Source organism: Meriones unguiculatus, chromosome 1 (genome assembly GCF_030254825.1).
Source record: "Meriones unguiculatus strain TT.TT164.6M chromosome 1, Bangor_MerUng_6.1, whole genome shotgun sequence".
NCBI classification, from domain to species: Eukaryota; Metazoa; Chordata; class Mammalia; order Rodentia; family Muridae; genus Meriones; species Meriones unguiculatus.
This window is the reverse complement of record NC_083349.1, coordinates 11,495,351-11,515,470: the sequence shown is the minus strand read 5'-3', so window position 1 is coordinate 11,515,470 and position 20,120 is coordinate 11,495,351. Positions and strand designations below refer to the sequence as shown.

Genomic DNA, 20,120 nt, shown 5'->3' with positions numbered 1-20,120 from the left:
CTTGGGGAAGGGCATGCGTGGAGAAGGGGGAAGAAGGGAAGGGTTAGGAGGGGAGGAGGGAGGGAACTAGAGGGGGGGTACAAAGTTAAAAAAGTATAATTAAAAATAAAATAAAATAAAAATAAATTTAAAAAGAAAAAGAAATGGAGGCAGTGCAAAGGGCCCAAGAAGTGATGGGTGATGGGTATGAGGTGAAGCAGGGAGACGGAAGCAGTCTCCAATCATGCCTTGAGTGTTGGTCACACAGCTCTGCAAATAGATACACCGAAAAGTACTCAATTATTTCCATCGCATGTGAATCCTAAGACAGGCGAATTGTATCTCAACACTGTTTAGGATAGAGCAAAGGGACACAGTGGATAATAAGGGAGCAGGTCCTAAAGGGACAGTGCTGAAAGGGCAAGGAAATGATTCTGGCAAAGGACCAGGGATTCAGCTTCCAGCACCCACATTGGGCAACTCACAACTGCCTTGTAACTCAAGATCCAGAGGGATCTGGTACCCTCTCCTGTCCTTCGAGGATACCTGCGCATACACAGTACACAACATACAGATAAGCAGGCGCACACACATGCATGCTCGCACACAAGTAAAAACTACTTTAAAAGAAATCTTTAAAGTTGCTTTGAGTCTGCTGCTGTGACACTGTGACCAGAGCGAATGGTTAAAGGGATGCTCCCAGGTGACATGGCAGCCAAGGATTTGGGACAAAGGGCCACGATGTGTATGTGTGTGACTTAATGCTCAGTGGTTTAGAAAAATGTGTTGCATTTGTACAAAACACACAGAGACAGAGGAGAGAGAGAACACGTTGTAAGCCATCTTGTCTTCTGAGACAGGGTCTTTCCCTAGCTTGGAGCCAGGCTGACTGGGAAACAAGCCCCGGAATCTGCCTGTTTCCACGTCTCTAGTGCTGAGATCACAGGCACAAGCCGCCACACTCTGAGTTGTCCTGGCCTTATACATAAGTTCTAGAGACAGAGCTCAGGTCCTCATGCCTTCAAGGTGAGGCCTTCATCTGAGGAACCATCCCCAAACCTCAGATGATCCAGGCTCATCCAAGAACTGGTCCAGACTTCAGATGCTCAGAATAAAACAGTGCTCTGTCCTATAGGAGGCTGAAACGTGATTCTTTAGATTTGGAAACACCCAGGCTTCAGGAGGGGGAAAAAAAGAGCATTGGTGGTATTTGATCCATTTTCTATGTCGATTCAGCTTCCCCATCTCTGAATGAGGAGAACTGCACTTGGTCATACTTGTTTTCTGACTTTGGAAAGTGCTGATTAATTCAATAAGCTTTCGGGTGGCTGGAGTGTTCCTTTCAGGGAACTATGGAGGGTTACTGAGGCTGATCATTACAGATGACATTTTTTAGTCATTAAACTATGCCTCCCTCCCCACTCAGCATATTTAGCTCTTTTCCCCCCAGACACATGGAAAGCGTTCAGCTCTTAATGAAGAACGTCTTTCTGGAGCGTGTATTTAGTGGTACACATGATGTCATCCCGACTCCTAACTTCGCATGCAAGATTGTTGTATGAAAATGAAACCACAAATCTCATCTGAGTCTGAGTTTCTGGGTTCTTTAGAGGAGGTATTCTTCTATTTTCCTTTTTTGAGAGAGAGAGAGAAAAAGGAACCACTGCATTTTCTAGGACTGGGAAGCCAAACATATTGGAAGCATGTTGTCTTTCTGTCTGTTTTCTGGCCAACATCCATTTAGGCAGGAAAACTCTTGTGCTGGTGTATGTACGTTGAGTATGCATTTTTCTCCCTATACCCAGGACACCTTGGGGATGCAGCAGTGGGAAAGGTTAGAACCAAAAGTTCAGAACTAGCGTGATAGCTCAGTGGGTAAAGTGCTGCATAACCTTAAGGACCTGAATTCGGATCCGCAAGTCCCATGTACAAATGCGGTTACATGGCTGCATGTGTCTGCAACACCAGTACCGGTAGGGTGCTCTAGGGTATCATGGTCTTACTAGCTGAGCTAGCTGAAACTATGAGCTCCAGGTTCCGTGAGAGGCCCTATCTTAAGACAGTAAGTTAGGGAAGACTTTAAGGAAGACATCTGGATATCAGCTTTTGGTCTCCACACACACCTGTCCACACACATGCACACGTGCACACAGAAAGTTCTAGCTCTGAATCGGCTGTCACATGCTCTGTCATTGCGTCAATTGCCAGCTTTTTATTAAGGTCCTCCAAGCATTAGAATGCGAGTACAGCACGTGACTCCAGAGACTTCACAAGTGTCATAGATTGTTGCTTCAATCAAATATGCGCCAACTCATCACCCTTCCATGGCTCTTAACTAATTTTACAGATTGAGGCCTTGTAGCTTATTGCAGATTTCCATTTCTCATGACCCAAGAAAACATTCTGTCGTGCACAGAATTGTTTAACTGACTCCACATAGTCATTCATATTGCCCTCACCTACTAACAATGAGAGGAACATAAAATATTCCATCCACCGCTCTGACTACACTACTTAAGTTCTTGTAGAAAATCAGCCATTAGGATTAGCTGCACTCTCAGGTAACCCTCCAGGGCTGGAGGTGAATGAGAAACAGAGGCACCGGGGAAAGTGTTCCTTTGAGAGCCCATCTAGAGAAAGGAGGCAATTCAAAGGCCCCACTGTGGGAATATTGATTGTGGGGGCCTTTATCATGGAGAGAAATCCAACCATTGCCCATTGTTACTGACCTGGCTTTTGATGGTTCTTCCTCCGGGCTCTGGGCCACATGAGACCTAAATGAAAAGCTCTGTACAAGACTGAAAAGAGAAGAAACTAAGTGATCAACCCAGTCCTTGGAGGTCAATTACAGAGAGGAAGATACACAGGCCTGAGGGTTATAAGTAGTCCCTGTAGCTTCTTTAAAACAAGGGAGACAGAACAGCCCTCCCCATGCAGTCAGAATCCAGTAACTAGAACTCAGGTGGGATTTACTGTTTTGCTCTACAATTTTATATTTTACATCCCTTTGCTGTCTCAGGGACATGCAGTACTCTTTTCAAAGTTCTCTTGCAAGCAGCAGTGCATGTTGGTGGCTGGCAGACACTCCGGCTTTCCTAGGATGTCCCAACTCAGTCCTAGCATCTGGGCAGGAAAGCAAGTGTGCCCCACTGACGGGCTCTGCACACTCGGGTTCATAATCAGGGAGCCCCTCTTTCAAAGCCAGGAAACTACCTATTCAAAATGCAGAGGCATTTCTTGGCCTCTGCAAGAGCTTATGAGCAGTTCTGTGGGCTGGTTTAGAAATCTCCAGGACTTGGGGGTCTTTTTCTGTCTTGTATCACTCTCTGGCAGCGATAGCATGGAAATTTGCAGAGCAGAACTCTCTTTGAGCAAGCAGAAAGGAACAAATTTGATCTAACACACATTCTGCGAGCTTGGTTCAATGTAGGTCAGTGGCTAAGAGAGCCCAGCTGGCCAGCCTGCACGTCTGCCTGGGAGCTGGCTGGCTTCCGCCTAGGCCAAGAAACTCCCCCTCAGCCCCAAGCACCAATTAATAAAAGCTCCTCTTCATGCAGTGTGGGTGAGGAGAACGGGGCTGAACTGCATCCAGATTGCTGGGAAAATGCTTACCCAATCGGCAGACCTGAGTTCTCTCCAAGGGTAGCTGGTATGCGGAAGGAACACGTATACCAGACACACTCATTCTGAAGTTCAAGGCTGTGTGTCCAAGGATTAGAAGGTGTTTGAGTCCCATGCCAGCCAAAGTTACATGCTGAGACTCTATCTCCAAAGAAACAAAAGAAGTAAAGAAGTGTGTTGGTTTGATGGTTCCTAACAACTTGCTAAATATTTCATTAACGCTGGCAATTTAGAAACAGTTCCTTGAAGATGACTTATATATTCACATACATGAATGTATATATGTGTATATATATATGTACACACATATATATATGAATATATTTCTAGCGTATGAACTGAATACCAAATAGATTCTAGATGGTAGAATTTTTAAGGGTCAGAGTATCTTATCTCCTCAGGATTTTTGTTGATGTTGATAGTCATTGACGTTAGAGTAGGACTAACTTCTCTATCCTCAAAGCAGGAACATGGTAACAATACTATTACTATTGCTGTTATCTGTAACTCCCTGTGATGTATCTTCCTCATTCTTAATTGGGTGTGGGCATGTGTGTGTCTGTGTGTGGTATGTGTATGTGTCTGTGTATCTATATAGAAGCAAGTGTTCCTCTCTGTGTGTGCGCACATGCCTGTGGAGGCCAGATACCAGTGTCTTCGTCTACATCCGTCTCACTGAACCTGGCACTCACTGACTGGCTAGGCTGGCTGGCCAGTCAGCTCTGGGAGGCCACCCATCTCCATCTCCCACCCCTCAATGCTGATATCCAGCATTGACACATGCCATGATATCCAGCTTGTGCATGGACGCTGGGGACCCAGGTCTTCATGCTTGAGTGTCAGGCAACTCCCCGACTGAGCCCTCTTCCCATCTCTTAGGCTTCACACAAGTGATGTCCCTCACAGCCTATATTGAAGCCCGAGCTTCCAGCTGCTTGTGCGCATTTGCGAGATTTTTGGAGGCTTGAGGAAGTGAGGCCTAGTTGGAGGAAGTAGATAGTTGGAGACAGGATCTTAGGAGGATGTTGTCTCTACATGTGCATTGTCTCTTCTCCATTCTCCTTTCTTCTGACATAAAGACCCTCCTCCACCCCACATGCCTAATGCCATTATGTCATTTTGTGCTGGGCATGAGTCCAGGGGGTAACGTACTGAATTAAACATGTAAGGTCTTATTCTACCTGGGTTTGATTACAGAAACTAATAAAATATTCCATAAATACTAGTGCCTGGGTACTCTGGAACCATGAGCAAACATAAGCCCTACCTCCCTAACCTGTCTACAGGGATTTTGGTCACAGCCACGCAGCTCATTCAGCACATGTCTACGGAACACACACTAACCTGGAGGTACTAGCATAAGAACTGATGAGACAGGGAAGAGAAAGTCTCTGCCCTGATGGTGCTGCATACCTCAGACAAACCACTGAGCAACTAAGGAACAGTCAGGGCCCGGAAGATGAGCAAATGTGAGATGCAGAGTGAAAGAGGAGCAGGCAGGCAAGGTCAGTTCTTGGGACATTTGTAGGGTGCAGATTAGGGAGTGACCATGAAGAGGAAGAGAAGGTACACTGCAGATCACAACAAGGAGGGACACATGCTTTAGGGAGCCAAATGGACTCACACAGCCCAGCAGGGAGAGAGCAGAAGGGCCTGGCTATCCAGAAGAGTCTGTCGGAAGCAGTGAGACTGTAAGCAAGAATGACGTGATTTGAGGTTTCACTTTAGAATATCACTACAGCTGCCATATGGTGAGGAGGAAGGACCACAACTGTGCAGAAATGAGTATGGGGTTCTGTTAGGCTCCCCTAGCAGGTTAGATGAGAGAAAATGGAGAGCTACAACAGATGACAGGGTGAGACTGCAGAGCGCCACAGGCTGGAAGTGATCATTACTCCCGTTTTGTTGGGGCTGGACGGATGACTCAACAGTCAAGAGCGGGTACGGCTCTTATAGGAGACCTGAGTTTGACTCCCAGGACACCCATGTATGCAGTTCAGGACTGCCTCTAACTCCAGCTAAGGAAACATGGAGCCCTTTTCTAGCCTTCAAGGACAGCTGCACTCACACGTGCACGAGAGAGAGAGAGAGAGAGAGAGAGAGAGAGAGAGAGAGAGAGAGAGACTTTCATGCACATAATTAAAAATAATAATTACCTTTTGTAAGTGTATGATGTGCCCTGCTATAGATAAGAACACTCCAGCATGGGGTCAGGCCCTTTTGCCAAGGTCACAGAAGACAAGGCAGAGCCAGACTGCTCTGTGGGGCAACGACGACCCATTCTGAAGAAAGATTTGTCTTCACGTCTAAATTGTTCTCCATTGAAACTGCACCCCCGCCCCCCAAGACATCCTTCAGAAACTCACAGAAACCCTTTGGAAACTGAAAGCTGGTCCCACATATGACAAGGATGTCAAAGTGACCACACTCATCTCTGACAGCACCAGGCAGGCTGAGCAGGCCTCAGCTCTAACCCTCTTGCTTGCTACATGCAGTTATTCATTTGGATAAATTGTTCCTTGAAATGACCATCCAAGCCTTGTGCTGGGTAGAAATTAACCTTAAAAAATAAGCTGACTTGGCTTCTGGAGTCAAGCCAGTTGGTTGTTTTCAGACAATGTCTAGGATGCCTGAAACGGATATTGTTTATTATCGGTATTAGGCAGGCTTGATTTTTCAGTTACGTGACTGAACTTACAGTGGCCCATTCTGTAGAGACACAAATGGCCACACCTGAGCAGGTGTCCTTCGGACTCATACTGCTCCTGTGCCTTAAGCGAGTACAAACTAGAAATCCTTCCTAATTGCTTTCAAAGCCATAGCACCACATTAAGCATAAACTGTTCATTTACAGGGAGAGGAGCAGAAAGGCCATTTGTCTGACCAAAGGATATTAGAAGTTTAATTAGCATAGAAATAAAAACGGGCTTTAAAACCAAACTGCCTTTATGGTGCCAGCTGTGTGACCCTGGGAAAGTTGCTAACTGTTCTGTGCCTCTGACTTCTGATCCTAAAACAAGTGCCTACCTGCCAAATATGTTGTAAATATGAGATCTAAACATGTGAGGTAGTGGATGCAGCTCAGTGGGAAGAGCCCTCGCCTACAATACGTGAGGGCTTAGATGGCATACACCAATAATCCCTCTGCACTCAGGAGGTAGAAAGATAAGGATCCGAAGTTCAAGATCATCCTCCACTACACAGCTAACTAGACACAAGCCTGGGATAGAGAAGCTCCTGTCTTGGAAAAAAAAAAAAAAAAACATTTGAAAGTGCAGATAAAATGACTTGGCTTTGTAGGAGCTCCGGCCAATGCCGCCTGTTGCTGCTGGTGGTGGTATTAGTGGTTATTTTTCCTTAAAGAAAAATGCTGAAACCTCAGAAACGGCACTGTTTTCACAGGCCAACAGAGCACTGAAAGCAGGCAATCTAGCTCAGACATTGTGATCAGACATATATTCTCAGAGAAGTGACCACAGGACTTCACTTATCTGTGAAAATAGTTAATTGCATTTTCAACTTTTCTATCTGTAGGCCATCTCCCCCAACTTTATTAAACTTGATAATTCTTATACACTGATGATAGCCCACATTCAAGACTTTCAAATGACATGTGATCATTTAAAGCAAGAGACAGTCGCCCAAGGACTTGAGGCTTTCACTGGGAGAGCTGAGGATTAGAAAGAAGACACCTTCATTTTCACCTGCTTTTGCATCTTGACTGGACAGACAGTTGACAAATGAGTCCAGTGATGTTAATACTGACTGTCAGCTTGATGGAACCTGAAAACACCTGGCAGACAAGCTTCTGGGCACAGCTGTGAGGACTCATCTGGATTAGGTTAGCCTCTGGGCATGCCTTGAAGGTTAGGTATTTCTAGGTTAATTGAGGTGGGAAGCCCTGCTCTAACCCTGAGTGGTATCATTCCCTGGGCTGAAGCCTCACGCTGGATAAGCAGTGGAAAGCAAGCTGAATACCAGCATCTACCTCTCTCTTCTGACTGTGGATGCAACCTTCCCAGCTGCCCCAAGCTCTCCCATCACACCTTCCCTGCCATGATGTGTGTCCTCTACATGTGAGCCAAAGCAAAGCCTTTCTCCCTGGAAACTTTGGGATTTTTTTTTATTAATTACACTTTATTCACTTTGTATCCCCCCTGTGGTTCTCTCCCTCCTCCCATCCTAACCCTCCCTTCCTCCACCCTCTGCATGCATGCCCCTCTCCAAGTCCACTGATAGGGGAGGTCTTTTCCTTCCTTCTGATCCTAGTCAATTAGGTTTCATCAGGAGTGACTGCATTGTCTTCTTCTGTGGCCTGGTAATGCTGCTTCCCCCTCAGGGGGAGGTAATTAAAGAGCAGGCCAATCAGTTCATGTCAGAGACAGTCCCTGTTCCTATTACAATGGAACCCACTTGGATACTGAACTGCCATGGGCTACATCTGTGCAGGGGTCTTAGGTTATCTCCACGCAACCAAGGACTATGCATGGAGATAACTTTGGGATTTTTTAGCACAGCAACAGGAATGGTGCCTGAAACAAGTCCTGTGACTTGAAAGAGATTTCTGCTGAGGTAACACTGGCAACAGTGGCATCTGAGAGTAGCTGAACTACTCAAGAGAGCCATCCCAAAAGACAGCAATGGCATCTCATTTCTGATCTTTGTTCCAAAACTCTGCACATTTCTTACTTACAGATGGAGGCAGTATATTAAGAAATTACTTGGCAGAAAGCTTGTCACCCACCGCTTCCAAAAGTCTGAACCAACAGTTTTATTTGTTGTAGTTTCTAGAAACCAACTAAGAAAGATCTGGGCAAAGAGAACTTTGTTGTTGTTGTTGCTGTTGATGATGATGATGGTGGTGGTGGTGATGATGGTACTGATGATGATGACAATGTTGTTGTTCCAGAAAAGACTGCACAACATTTTTTTTTATATTTTGAGCATTTTAGTAAATGGGTGTCTTTCACTATCACTTTCCACCTCATCCTTAGAAACAGGGCTCTCACTGAGCCTAGAGCTCACTGATTGACGAGACTGGCCACCAGTGAGCTCAGAGGGATATGCCTGACTCCATGTACCCTGCACCGCAGTGCCAGGGTTACAAATGAGTGCAGCCGTACCCAGTTACTCCATGAATACCAAAAATCCCTGATCAGGGCCTCATGCTTGCATGGCAGGCACTTTGCCCCACCCCCCTCTCACTCTATACCCCCTGCACTAGTTTTGTAGTATACCCTCTACCCCCTCACATTCACAAGCCTGTCACTTTGGCCAGCTTACAGTTTTTGCTACAAACCAGAAAACATCCCTGGGATCCAGGAGGATATGTGCTGATCTGCTTCTTCATATTTACTCTGGATTTGCCTACTTCTAATTCATGTCTAGATAATATTGATAAAAGGTGGCCATCAACACAGATCCTGGCTTCTCGCTATGCTTTCTGTGGCGTTCTGTATTGTGAAAGCTTTAGATGCTTCAGCTCTGAGTTCAGGCATCTTATCTGCATTTCCACATTCCAGCAGAAGAAAACCATGACACACATCTCTACACAAATGACCTTGTAATTTGCGGAATAATAGTCTGTGGTGAAGTAAATCTCCAGCAGAAGATGGGTTCGTGCCAGAGGCTCTGTCTGAGTATCAAATGGATCTCCAGGAGGACTTAGTCACTGAAGTCTACACACACGTGACTCAATCGCAGAGAGCATCCACAGTGCCTGCTGGTGGCGACTGGCAGCAAGAGCTGTCTTGTGACACTTCTGTATGACTATGTAATTAAACCCACAAGCCACACGTTTACTCTTCAAAGAAATAATAGGGGGGAAAGTTGACATATCAGTTATTGTAGCCCAAGTAATCGTTTCAATTCCACCATTTCTGTTTCCCTCATTTTAAACAGTTTTGAAATAGATGCCAAGGAATTGGAGTTTATCTAAATGACCTTCAAGCTTTGAGATTCTTTATTACTTTTACAATGATTGTTGTCGTTACTATTACTAGTTCATTGTTGTTTGATTATGTCTACATGTGAGTCTGCTTGTAGTTATTTATGTGCACATGAGTGCAGGTGACGATGGAGGCCAGAGGCATCAGATTCCCAGGGGCTGGAGTTATGGGTGGTCATGAGACGTCTGACATGAGTGCTGGGGACTGAACTCAGGTCCTCTGGAAGAGCAGTTGGTGCCCTTAAGTACTGGGGCATCTCTCCAGCCCCATGTTTCTAAAATTCTTAAAATAATGAGGTCCTGCTCATGACCATCCCCACGCCATACGCCTTTCTAGGATCAGAGAAAACCATTTAAACCACATTTCTGTTTAATGGTTCAATCAGTTTGGATCAAGTGGCTTTTCTGTAGCAATGTTTGACATAGGTATTCTATCCTGGCCTTGTGCCAGGCACTGGGCTAGTCTGGGACTTTCTGCCCTGTGTCCCAGTTCACTGTGGGAATAACAAGCAAACAAAAAATAACATAGACAAGGGTAAGACCTAAGTCCAAATCCTGGCAGGACACAGGAGAAAAGTTCATTCAGTGGTGGTGGTAGGAGAGGGGTTCCCAGAGACCAAACGAGTAAGCATAACACAGGTCACTTTAATAGTGAATTCATCTCACTCAAGCTATATAACTAAATTATATAATGGTAAATGCAAGGAAGTGCAAAAAAAAATTCCATTTGGAGGTCATTTGTATTTTGGTTCAACATCCAAATGTCTTCAGAAATGTGTATTGTATAAGAACTTTACCTACACCATAATGTTCTACTGAAAAGCCTAAATGGCCATTTTCAGCCATGTGTGTCCAAAGATTTTGAAATCAGAAAATACAGCATTTGGATGGAAATGGTAGGGTTCTGCTTTCCCCCCACAACACCAAGCCAAATACACAGTCACCTGCTGAAGGTACACAACCAAGAAAGGTCGCTTGCCATCACACACTCATTGTGTATGAACTGAGTTCACCAACCCTACTCCATCCAGGTGGCTGCCGCCCACCCCCAGCCATTATCAGCATCTGCTATTGTACTGGGCCTCTCCTAGGTGTGACTCCCAGATACTATGGCATTGTCCTGGTCCTTTGTACACTCACACCAACCTCCTCTGTAGCCTTCCTGTTTCCTTCCTTCCCTCAAAATCTTTTCCATGTCCCTGTCAGAGTGGAGGCATGTTCCAAAGCTGCTGTCTGCTCTTTGTCAACACTGTGTGTCATGGCTCCTGCTGTAGGGGACAAAAACAGTGACATATAGCACTAGGTCCACTCCCAGCTACCTGTCTCAGCAGCACACACACACCATCACATTCACAAAGCCCAGAACGCCCCCCCCGTATCCTGTGCCTTTCAGTGTATCCAACTCCCGGCATGAATGTCCTCAGTATCTGCCCTTCTGCACATTTGTTCTCCGCAGACGGAGAAACTCATGCTCTACCTTACCTCCAGGGTCCAGCACAGTAATTGTTGGCTAAATGAGGGAGTTATTTAAGTACCACTAATAACAGCAAAGCAAATGGGAACCAGCAACATCAGCTCCTGGCACAGTTAAGATGCACTTCATTGTCTGGTGTCGAGAGGAAGAGAATGCCTTGTTAGATCAACTAACCTAATAAGCAGAGGAAAGGAATGTTCTCATGAAATTATGCATCCACCGTCTACTGCCATTTACTGATGGAGAGCCATCTAATTTGATTTTCTCTTTGGGTAAAAGTATAAGATCACTGCTTTCATATTTCCAATAGACCCATTGTCCATCTGCCCTTCTTCATTTTCTCCAAGGGCCTTTGACTTCCAGCCACTTTTAAATTAGATATACATCTCAGAACACTCTGGCCTAGCACCTGCTTGGTTTCATTGAATGCACTGAAGAAGAGGGTAGGAAGTGAGTCACCCAAAAGGCACAATGACACAAACTGTGGAGTTGGATTGAGGGCATTTGTTGTTCTTGCAAGAAGACCAGTGTTCAGTTCCAAGCACCCATGTGTTGTCTTACAACCATCCATTGCTCCACGTCCGGGGGATTGATGGCATCTTCCCACATCTTCAGGCACCACACATGCATGTGGTATAGACATGTATGCAGGAAAACTACTCAGACACATAAAATTAAAATAAATAATATTTTTAAGTACAAACCATGGTGTGACTTTCCCTAGGTCATCTGAACTCCCTTGTATCTCTGGGGTTTTTTTCCCTTTAAATGGAGATTAAGAACAGTGTCTAGAGTTAAAGCTGAGTTTGCTGACACAATCCTGTACTCTTGGAGCCTGAGCCAGGATCTGGAGCTCAAAGCTAGACTTCTCACAAGAGACAGGGGGGGAAAAAAACAGCCAGCTACAGTAGAGGTTAAATGAGATGCCACAGGCCAAGCAGATGCCTGGGTCAAAGGACTTATTCAACAGAATGAGATGGCTACAGAAAGCCAATCAAAATGTAGGGCTGTAGAGCCTGGTCCATGAGTACATCTATAAAACACTCCCACACCTAGTTCCGCTCAGGGAACTTTGAAGAAGATGGGGTGGAAAAAATGTGATATCTAGAAAGGATCAGGGAATTTTCTGTGAGATTGTGTCTCCTAGTACTGTCAGAAACTACACCTATAATGTCTCAACAATATGATTGTTGTGCTGAACAAGAACAACACCAATGAACATATCAAAGGGGGGGAGAGGGAATAGAGAAATGTGGTCTCAACACTACACAAAAAAACTATAGGTGACTGTAGTTGGGAGCAGGAAAGATGGCCTTCCCCAGAAATAACAGAACACCAAACAACTGTCCTATGCCAAACAGCCATCCTTAAAAACATACATACAAGTAATATTACACGGAATAAACAGGTTATATTTAGGAATATATGTGTGCATCCAATAACAACTAGTGAAAAAAAAAAAAGAGACCATGAGTTTGAAGGAAAGTGGGAGGTGTATACGGAAGGGTTTGGTGGGAGGAAAAGGAAAGGAGAGATGTTATAATTAAATTATAAACTCAAAAAAAATTCTAAAAGGAAGTGCTCAGCAAAATTTTAGCAGCTTGAGAAGAAGGCTGCGTGGGCGGTCTGCACCATGGGGAAGACCATGGTGAGTGAACAGCCCCTATGGCTTACATTCTTGAGAGCAGAGAGAGGCAAAGCGTAAACAGACAAAATAAACCAAGTTGGAATGCTGTACAGGAAACCAAAGGGCTCTGCAGTGGTTAACGGTGAAGGGGCTGCTTCAGATTCCACATCAGAGGAGGGGCCTCCTGGGAAGACAGCACTTCCACTAAGAGATGAAGGGAGAAAAGAAGTCAGGCACATGACACACCACGCAAAGAACGTTCCAGACTCGGGATATGGCAAATGCAAAGCCCTTCGCCGAATGTTCTAGAACCATCCACGGACTAGTGTTGGCCGGAAGAAGCGTGAACCCACAGAGAAATTACCCCTGTTGGAAAGCAGGGTGGAGTCAAGAGTGGCACAGTTGCCTCGGCTGCCCATCCCAAGGCCTGCTCAGAGACACATAACGGGAAGAAGCAGGCAGTGGTATTTCAGAACTGTCTGGAGCCTCGGTGTGAACCTGACTGTATTCTCTCTGACTCAAAATGCATTTTGAAGACAATTAAAATCTCCAAATGCCCCTTTCGAAGGCTTCATTGTCCCCTGTCCCATCTGTCTAGCTGGCTCCCTTCCTGCTCCCATTTGCTTTGCTCCAAACATGCCAGAAAGGTTGCCTTGTCCCTGGGAATGGACCTGCCCAGGAGGTCTGTACAGCTGCAAAGAGATGAGAACTTTGGGGCTGGGTTTTTGAGAACCTGCTGTCACCAGGCAGGTCCTCTCAAATGTGTATTTTCAGACTCTAGAGGTGAGCAAAACTCTTACAGCTCAGAAGAAACACTGTCTGTGTTTAGTATTTTGCTACTCCCTCCTGAAACATTGATGGATAAATATATCACATCTCAGATCCACTGCAACAGCCGAGCTGACTTAAACTAGGCATGCGTGTTTCTTACATGTATTGAAATCCATGTAAAACAGGGATATTGCCCTTTAACAGGAACACTGTAATCTCTTGGCTAAAAGAGCACTAAGACAATGTGAGTTTGAGAAGAAAGTCCTCTCCTCTGTGACACTACCAGCATTCCCTCCTCCCTGAAGTGAGATACTAACCAGACCAAGCCAAAGAGGGGCTTCCATAGGAGAGAAAAGGTGCTACAGCCTGCAAGCAGCTGAACCATCTTTCTTCTTCCCTTCATCACTGCAGGATAATGGGTTTGTCTGCTTCCAGAATCCTCTCCAACTGGAGGCAAGGCTACTCTGCAGCCACACCTTGAGCCCTGAGAACAGGAGGAAAGGCCTCTTCCCAGAAGTCCTAGCACCCCACTTTCTGCAAGGGAGATCTTTGATTGGCTGTGCTTGGGTCAGGTGTTTGTCACTTGACCCTACCAAGAAGAACTGCTGGTGTGAAGAGCAAAAGCATGGCCCCCTCCACTACACCTCCAGTGACTCAGAATTTGAAGGCACTCTGGACTCTCCTACCCCAACAGAAGAAATCAGATTCTGTTTAGGTCCCTTTCTTGCCCTGCACCAGCTGGCTTCCTGAGTCCTGATCTCTAGGTGGCCTGTCATGGCCATCCTCAGCCTGGGTGTTCTGCCACCCCTACCCACTCTGATGAACTTTGTCCTCCTCTCTCTGTTATGGCACAGTGCTGTTCAGCTCCCTCTGTAATGCCTTCTTGATACTCTATCTACTGCATCTTGCTTCACCCAGGAACACAGCACTTCCACTCTGAGACAATGCCCTCTGTCACCCTACCAGGCTATAGCATCCTCAAGAGCAGAGACTTGTCTGATTATCTTTGTGACCCAGAAGCTAAAACCAGCACATAGTAGGTATATAGGAAATCTTTCCTGCATTGAATTGAAAGGGATGAAATCATTCTCATAATCTCAGGCTGTAAAAGCATTTAAAATCTACCTAGCCTGCATTGTGGCCTCACTGAGGATGTGGTGACTGTCATAGCTTTAATTGGGGACACAAAGGGCTTTCCTGAATTTAGCTTATCTTGGAAATTCAGATTTCAGTGTGTCCAAATAAGTTATTTTTTCATACCTACACCACTTTTAACATTTCATTATTGTTTTGACCTCTCCTGTGAAATTTCAATATTGATAGCTGGATCTCTCACCTGTGAGGAAAATAACTGTTTTCCCCACCGCTGCTAGTTTGTGGAACAATGTGACATCTGGGGGTGGGTTTTCCCAACTTAAAAATCTGTCTGTATGACTGTATTAAAGTGTGGGATGAGGGGAGACAATGTGTCGGGGGGTGGTGATGGTGGGATATGGTGAGGGTATGGTGTATACCAAGAGAATATGGCATGTCAGGGGAGTGTCTGTGCAGGTACATGGTGAATGCTAAACTGTGTGCTTGAGAGGAATGGGATCAGAAGAGTGAAGGAGGACCCCACAGGTACCACACGGACAACTCTTCCAAATGTACTGCAAACTGTCTCCTACTCGGGTTCCTTCCAAATTCTCCCTGGAAACCTTAATAGGTGAAGCTCTTCGGGAATCACATTGGGTTGTTTCAGCCCCACCCCTGAGATGCTCATGGCGGTCGATCCGTGCTCATCTTTTTATGTCATTTCTATCTCCACAGGGGACTCATTGCCAAAGGCTTCACAGAGACCCATTATCTGCAAGATGGTACTGATGTCTCCTTCACTCGAAACTACACGGTAATTCCTGCATGTTTGGATCAACAGAACTCTACATGCAATCTGTGCTGACACTTTATAGCTATTTTTTTTCCTGAGCTAATCACATGCCCATATTCTTAATTTGGGCGCCAGGAATCCTTGGAGAAGTCAGGCTCACACCTTACATTCCAGCTCTCAGGAAAGCGAGGCAGAAGGCTCACTGAGGTTAGAGGAAGTGGAGGCTATAGAGTGGAGCTCAGCGCAACCTGGCTGCAAAAGGTGACCCTTCCCCCCCCAAAAAAAAAAAAAAAACTAAAGCTTTTTAGAAAGGTCATTAGCCAGATGTGGTGAAATTGACTTTTAATCTCAGCACGTTGGAAGGCAGAGGCACATGGGTCTCTGCGAGTTCAAGACCAGCCTGGTCTCTATATCCAGGGCTACATAGCGAGTCCCTGCCTACATGTGAAATTGGGAGAGAATTGAGGGGGATGACAATGAGTAGGTTTCTGTTACTTATCGGAAAGCTTGGCCATAGTTAGAGGTGGCTTAGAAAGCAGTAGTGCCACAGCTGGGACTGTTTGAGCTTTCATGTGTAACTTTGACCCACGTTCATGTGTGTGCCCCTTTGGCACACACTGTGACTGTGCATCTGTGCACATACGCAAGGCCCGTGTGTAAAGTCCGTGAGATTACAAAAGCAGAGGCCAACGTCATCACCCTATGAGGAGAGAAAAGGCTCCCCGGTATTAAGAGCTATGAGCATGTGCATTTGTGTTTTAAAGGTGCACCAGCGGGGTAAACCTTACATTTAAGATCCCCTCCGTTCTCTGCTAGGCATCCAGCATCCTCTTCACACCGTCTTTGGGACTTGGCACCTCCACTTGTAAGTGGAAACTTTCTTATCTGAAAACATGGTAGGATGAGCTGCCGCAGCTCTCTCAGCCCCAAGAAGACACAGAAATAAAAAAAAAAGTATAAGTACCTATAAGATTCTATAAAATTTTCAAGCTTAAAAGTGAATCAGAAAAAGCAGTCCAAGGGACATTAGCTGAGTACAGTGGCTGACACATGTAATCCAAGCACTTGGGACACAAGAGAATGACAGCACATCTGAGGCCAGCCTGGACTACATAGTGAGTTCCAGACTATAGTAAGACCCTCTCTAAACTTAACAAAATGGTATGTGGGGACAGGGATAGCCAGAGCTTTGGTTACAAGGTTTGGGCCATGGGACCCCAAGAGGGTGCTTAGAACCCAGAGCCAGGAAAGGGAAGAGAGAAAATGAATAAATATGAATGAGAATAAAAATGAATAAAAAGGCCAGGTGCTAGAGGCAAAAAAGAAGGAACTGGATGTCTAAATTAGAATCTCACAAGAGTTGGCTTCTCTGGATAGAGCTGCTTCTTGTGCAGAAGAGAACTTGTCCAGCCCCAAGGATGACAGGAAAAAATTGTCTGCCAGGTGTCATAAATTAAAAGATTTCACACACACACACATACACACACACACACATACACAGAAGGAAGGAAGGAAGGAAGGAAGGAAGGAAGGAAGGAAGGAAGGAAGGAAGGAGGAGAAAGTGGACCCCATGTGATCTTTCACATGTGTTAAATGTTTTGGGGATTTGTTGGCCCGTATCCAGATTTTGAGTATTCCCCAGTCAGACATTGACCTCAAAGCTACTCCCAAACCAGGAAAGTCTGCTAGAGCCCAGGCTGAAGCCCAGAGTAGAGTGTTCCCTAAGGAATTTTCTACAGCCCAGATGTATGAGATGATAATGCAAGGAGAAAAGAGGGTAATAAAAATATTAAAGATGAGTCCCAAGGCAAAAAATAAATAAATAAATCACAAGCCAGATAATGAACAAAGGCACCCATAGACAAAGGGGAGAGAAAATTAGTCCTTCCCAAAATAGAGATAGAAGAGTAGCCAGGGGGGAGATTTTTAAGAACAAAATAGATCTAATGGAAATTTCACAGAAATCCAATATTCAGTGTGGGATAGAAGCAGTAATCAAACAGAATGTGACAGTGGTGTTTCCAGGTTGAAGGGATGTATGAATATTGACAAAGTTCCACCAACCCCAGGAGAAAGACCGAAATACTCCAGGGTGGTTCACAGAGAACCTACAGGATGTCAAAGACATGTCTTAACCCTGGCTGACACAGAGCAGTTCGTGGTAAAGGAGGGCAACTGAATCAACAGCAGATTCCTCATCAGCAATGACGGGGCCAGAACTACAAGGAAGAGGGGCAGTAACTGGCCCCCTGGACCCCACGCCGAAATGCCTTTATAAAGCTAAGAAACAGCACACAGCCTTGCTCATAAAACAATGCGAGAACTTAACGCCCCCGGAGCCTAACAAAGGCTACCCAGTGAAGAGCAACCTGCAAAGAGCAGCTCAGCAAGAAGAAAACTGAGCACAGGGGTAGAATAGCAGAGGCACTAGCAAGCAAAACAATTGCACCAAATAAATCTGTTAAAAATGGCAGCTATAACAGGGGTGACTATGTTTGGATGTTCTCAAACAAGACAGAAAAATAGACTTGAAACAGTTGAAGAGTTTGTCTTGTCCTGAAAATAACAGGCATGCTGATTAACTTTGATAAGTAAAATATAAGGCACCTGAACACTTTCAGAATAAACATCTAAAGAACAGAAAAAACAATGTATTCTTCCAATAGCAGTGGAAATCTTTTTTCAACCCAGTACAGGGCAGAATAAAGGAAAAGGATTGGAAAAGAAAGAGGATAAATATATAACAGAAAGGAATAAGATAATACATGAATCACATTGTATATAAATAGGTTGAATAGACTTGTCAAGACCCATATTCTCATATATAAAATGGAAAGAAATAAATCAAAGGAAGGATAGATAGATAAACTTGAATAAAAAAAAATATAGCTGCTGTAGTTGTAAGGACATCAGACAAGCTAGCAAAGTAGAAAGGGGAGAGGAAGGAAGGGAGAGAAAGAAAGACAGACAGAGAGAAAGAGAAAGAGATATTAGTGGCCAAGAGGTCATTGCATAATGATAAAAGAAATGAGTCAAATAGATGGTGAGAGCCTAGGGGATAGGTCAGTTGGATGAAGGCCTTTGCAGCTAAGCCTGATGACTTCATTTTGATCCATAGATGTGATGCAGTAGGTGTAGAGAACTGATTACAGCCAATACATACATACTGTTGTCCATGCATACACTACACACACACACACACACACACGCTCACACACAGAGAAAGAAAGAAAGAAAGAAAGAAAGAAAGAAAGAAAGAAAGAAAGAAAGAAAGAAAGGCTATTGAAAAGCTGTGCAACCACTTACAGCACGACATTCTCAAACATATATAAGAAAAATTATTTGAAGAAGACTGATTTTTTTAATATACAGGTTCATGTGTGGTTAATGCTTTAGCCCAGCTCCTAACTATAGGGTTTCTTAAAATCTAGAGAATCCATTAAAATTAGGAGTGAGAGGTCTAAAGTTTTTGTTTTTACTTCTAAGTTTAATAATTTTAAAACAACCCCCCCAAAAAAAAGCATGACTCTTAAACATTACAGTTTCTCCCCAATAAAAAAACTCTCCAAAATGAAACTAGCACAACTTAATTCATCAAGGAAGACACTGAAAATCTCCAAGATTACCCACAGCCCAGGGTGAGTGGGTTGGATGGCGGGGTCTATGCAGAAATGAGGATTTGGAAAATGAGCAGAAACTAATGAAAAGGAATGCAAATATATATATATATATATATATATATATATATATATATAGAGAGAGAGAGAGAGAGAGAGAGAGAGAGAGAGAGAGAGAGAAAGGTGACCAGCTTACAAAAAAAAATCTGGCCATTTGAAAAAATAAACAAAACAATAACAAGATGAACGAGAGAAGACATTGAAGGTACACCTTTTATAAAGAGACTATTTCAATCACAGCAAAGCTATGAACAATACTGACCATTATCTTAAAAATGCATGATTCTTGGAACCTGGAGAGATGGCTCAGTGATTACGGGGTTCTATTCCCAGCATCCATATGATGGCTAGCAACCATCTGTGACTCCAGTTCCAGGGGCTCTGATGCCTACCTCTGGCCTCAGCAGGCACTGCATGCATGATGTGCACAGACATACATGCAGGCAAAATATCCACATACATTAACAACAAAGAATGAAAGAGAGAGAGAGAGAAAGAGAGAAAGAAAGAAAGGAAGAGAGAGAGAGAAAGAGAAAGAAAGAAAGAAAGAAAGAAAGAAAGAAAGAAAGAAAGAAAGAAAGAAAAAGAAAGGAAGGAAGGAAGGAAGGAAGGAAGGAAGGAAGGAAGGAAGGAAGGAAGGAAGGAAGGAAGGAAGGAAGGAAGGAAGGAAGGGAGAGAGAAAGAGAGAGAGAAGAAAGATTAAAACTATTAACATTAGCTAAGGTAAAAGAAAAATTTAAATATATGCATAAACCAAATCAAGAATGGTATTTTTTTTATTTGCATTTCTTTTTTTTTTCAATACAGTTTATTCAGGAACCTTGAACAATCATTTGACCCTGGGGAAAGCCAGCCCACAGCTTAAATAGCCTCTGGGTAGCCAAATCAGGCGTGCCATGTGGGCAATGCAGATAGGTCCACATACACGGAAGCAAGCCAGATCCTCAGCCTTAGCCAAATATGGAGTTGTTTGTGACAGAGAGCACTCACCATCAAGAAGGTGGAAGGCGGAAACCAGCTCCATCTTTAAGGCGTGGCATTACGCAGCTCTCTACAGTTCCCCCTTTTTGTTTTAGACGCATCAGGCAAGAGTAGAGGTCTGATCTCTGATATTAGAAATAAATTGGGACTTTGTGCCAATGTTCATTTAGGTGTCA

At 44.4% G+C, this 20,120-nt stretch overlaps 1 protein-coding gene across 1 annotated transcript in view; it reads left to right on the top strand.

The window, feature by feature from the left end:
* Positions 1 to 20,120, top strand: part of Adam12 (ADAM metallopeptidase domain 12) — a 319,335-nt gene that overhangs the window by 180,283 nt on the left and 118,932 nt on the right. The window contains exon 4 of the mRNA XM_060381368.1: positions 15,229 to 15,307. Within this exon, the coding sequence (XP_060237351.1) occupies positions 15,229 to 15,307 (79 nt within the window). The remainder of the gene's footprint in view (positions 1 to 15,228; positions 15,308 to 20,120) is intronic.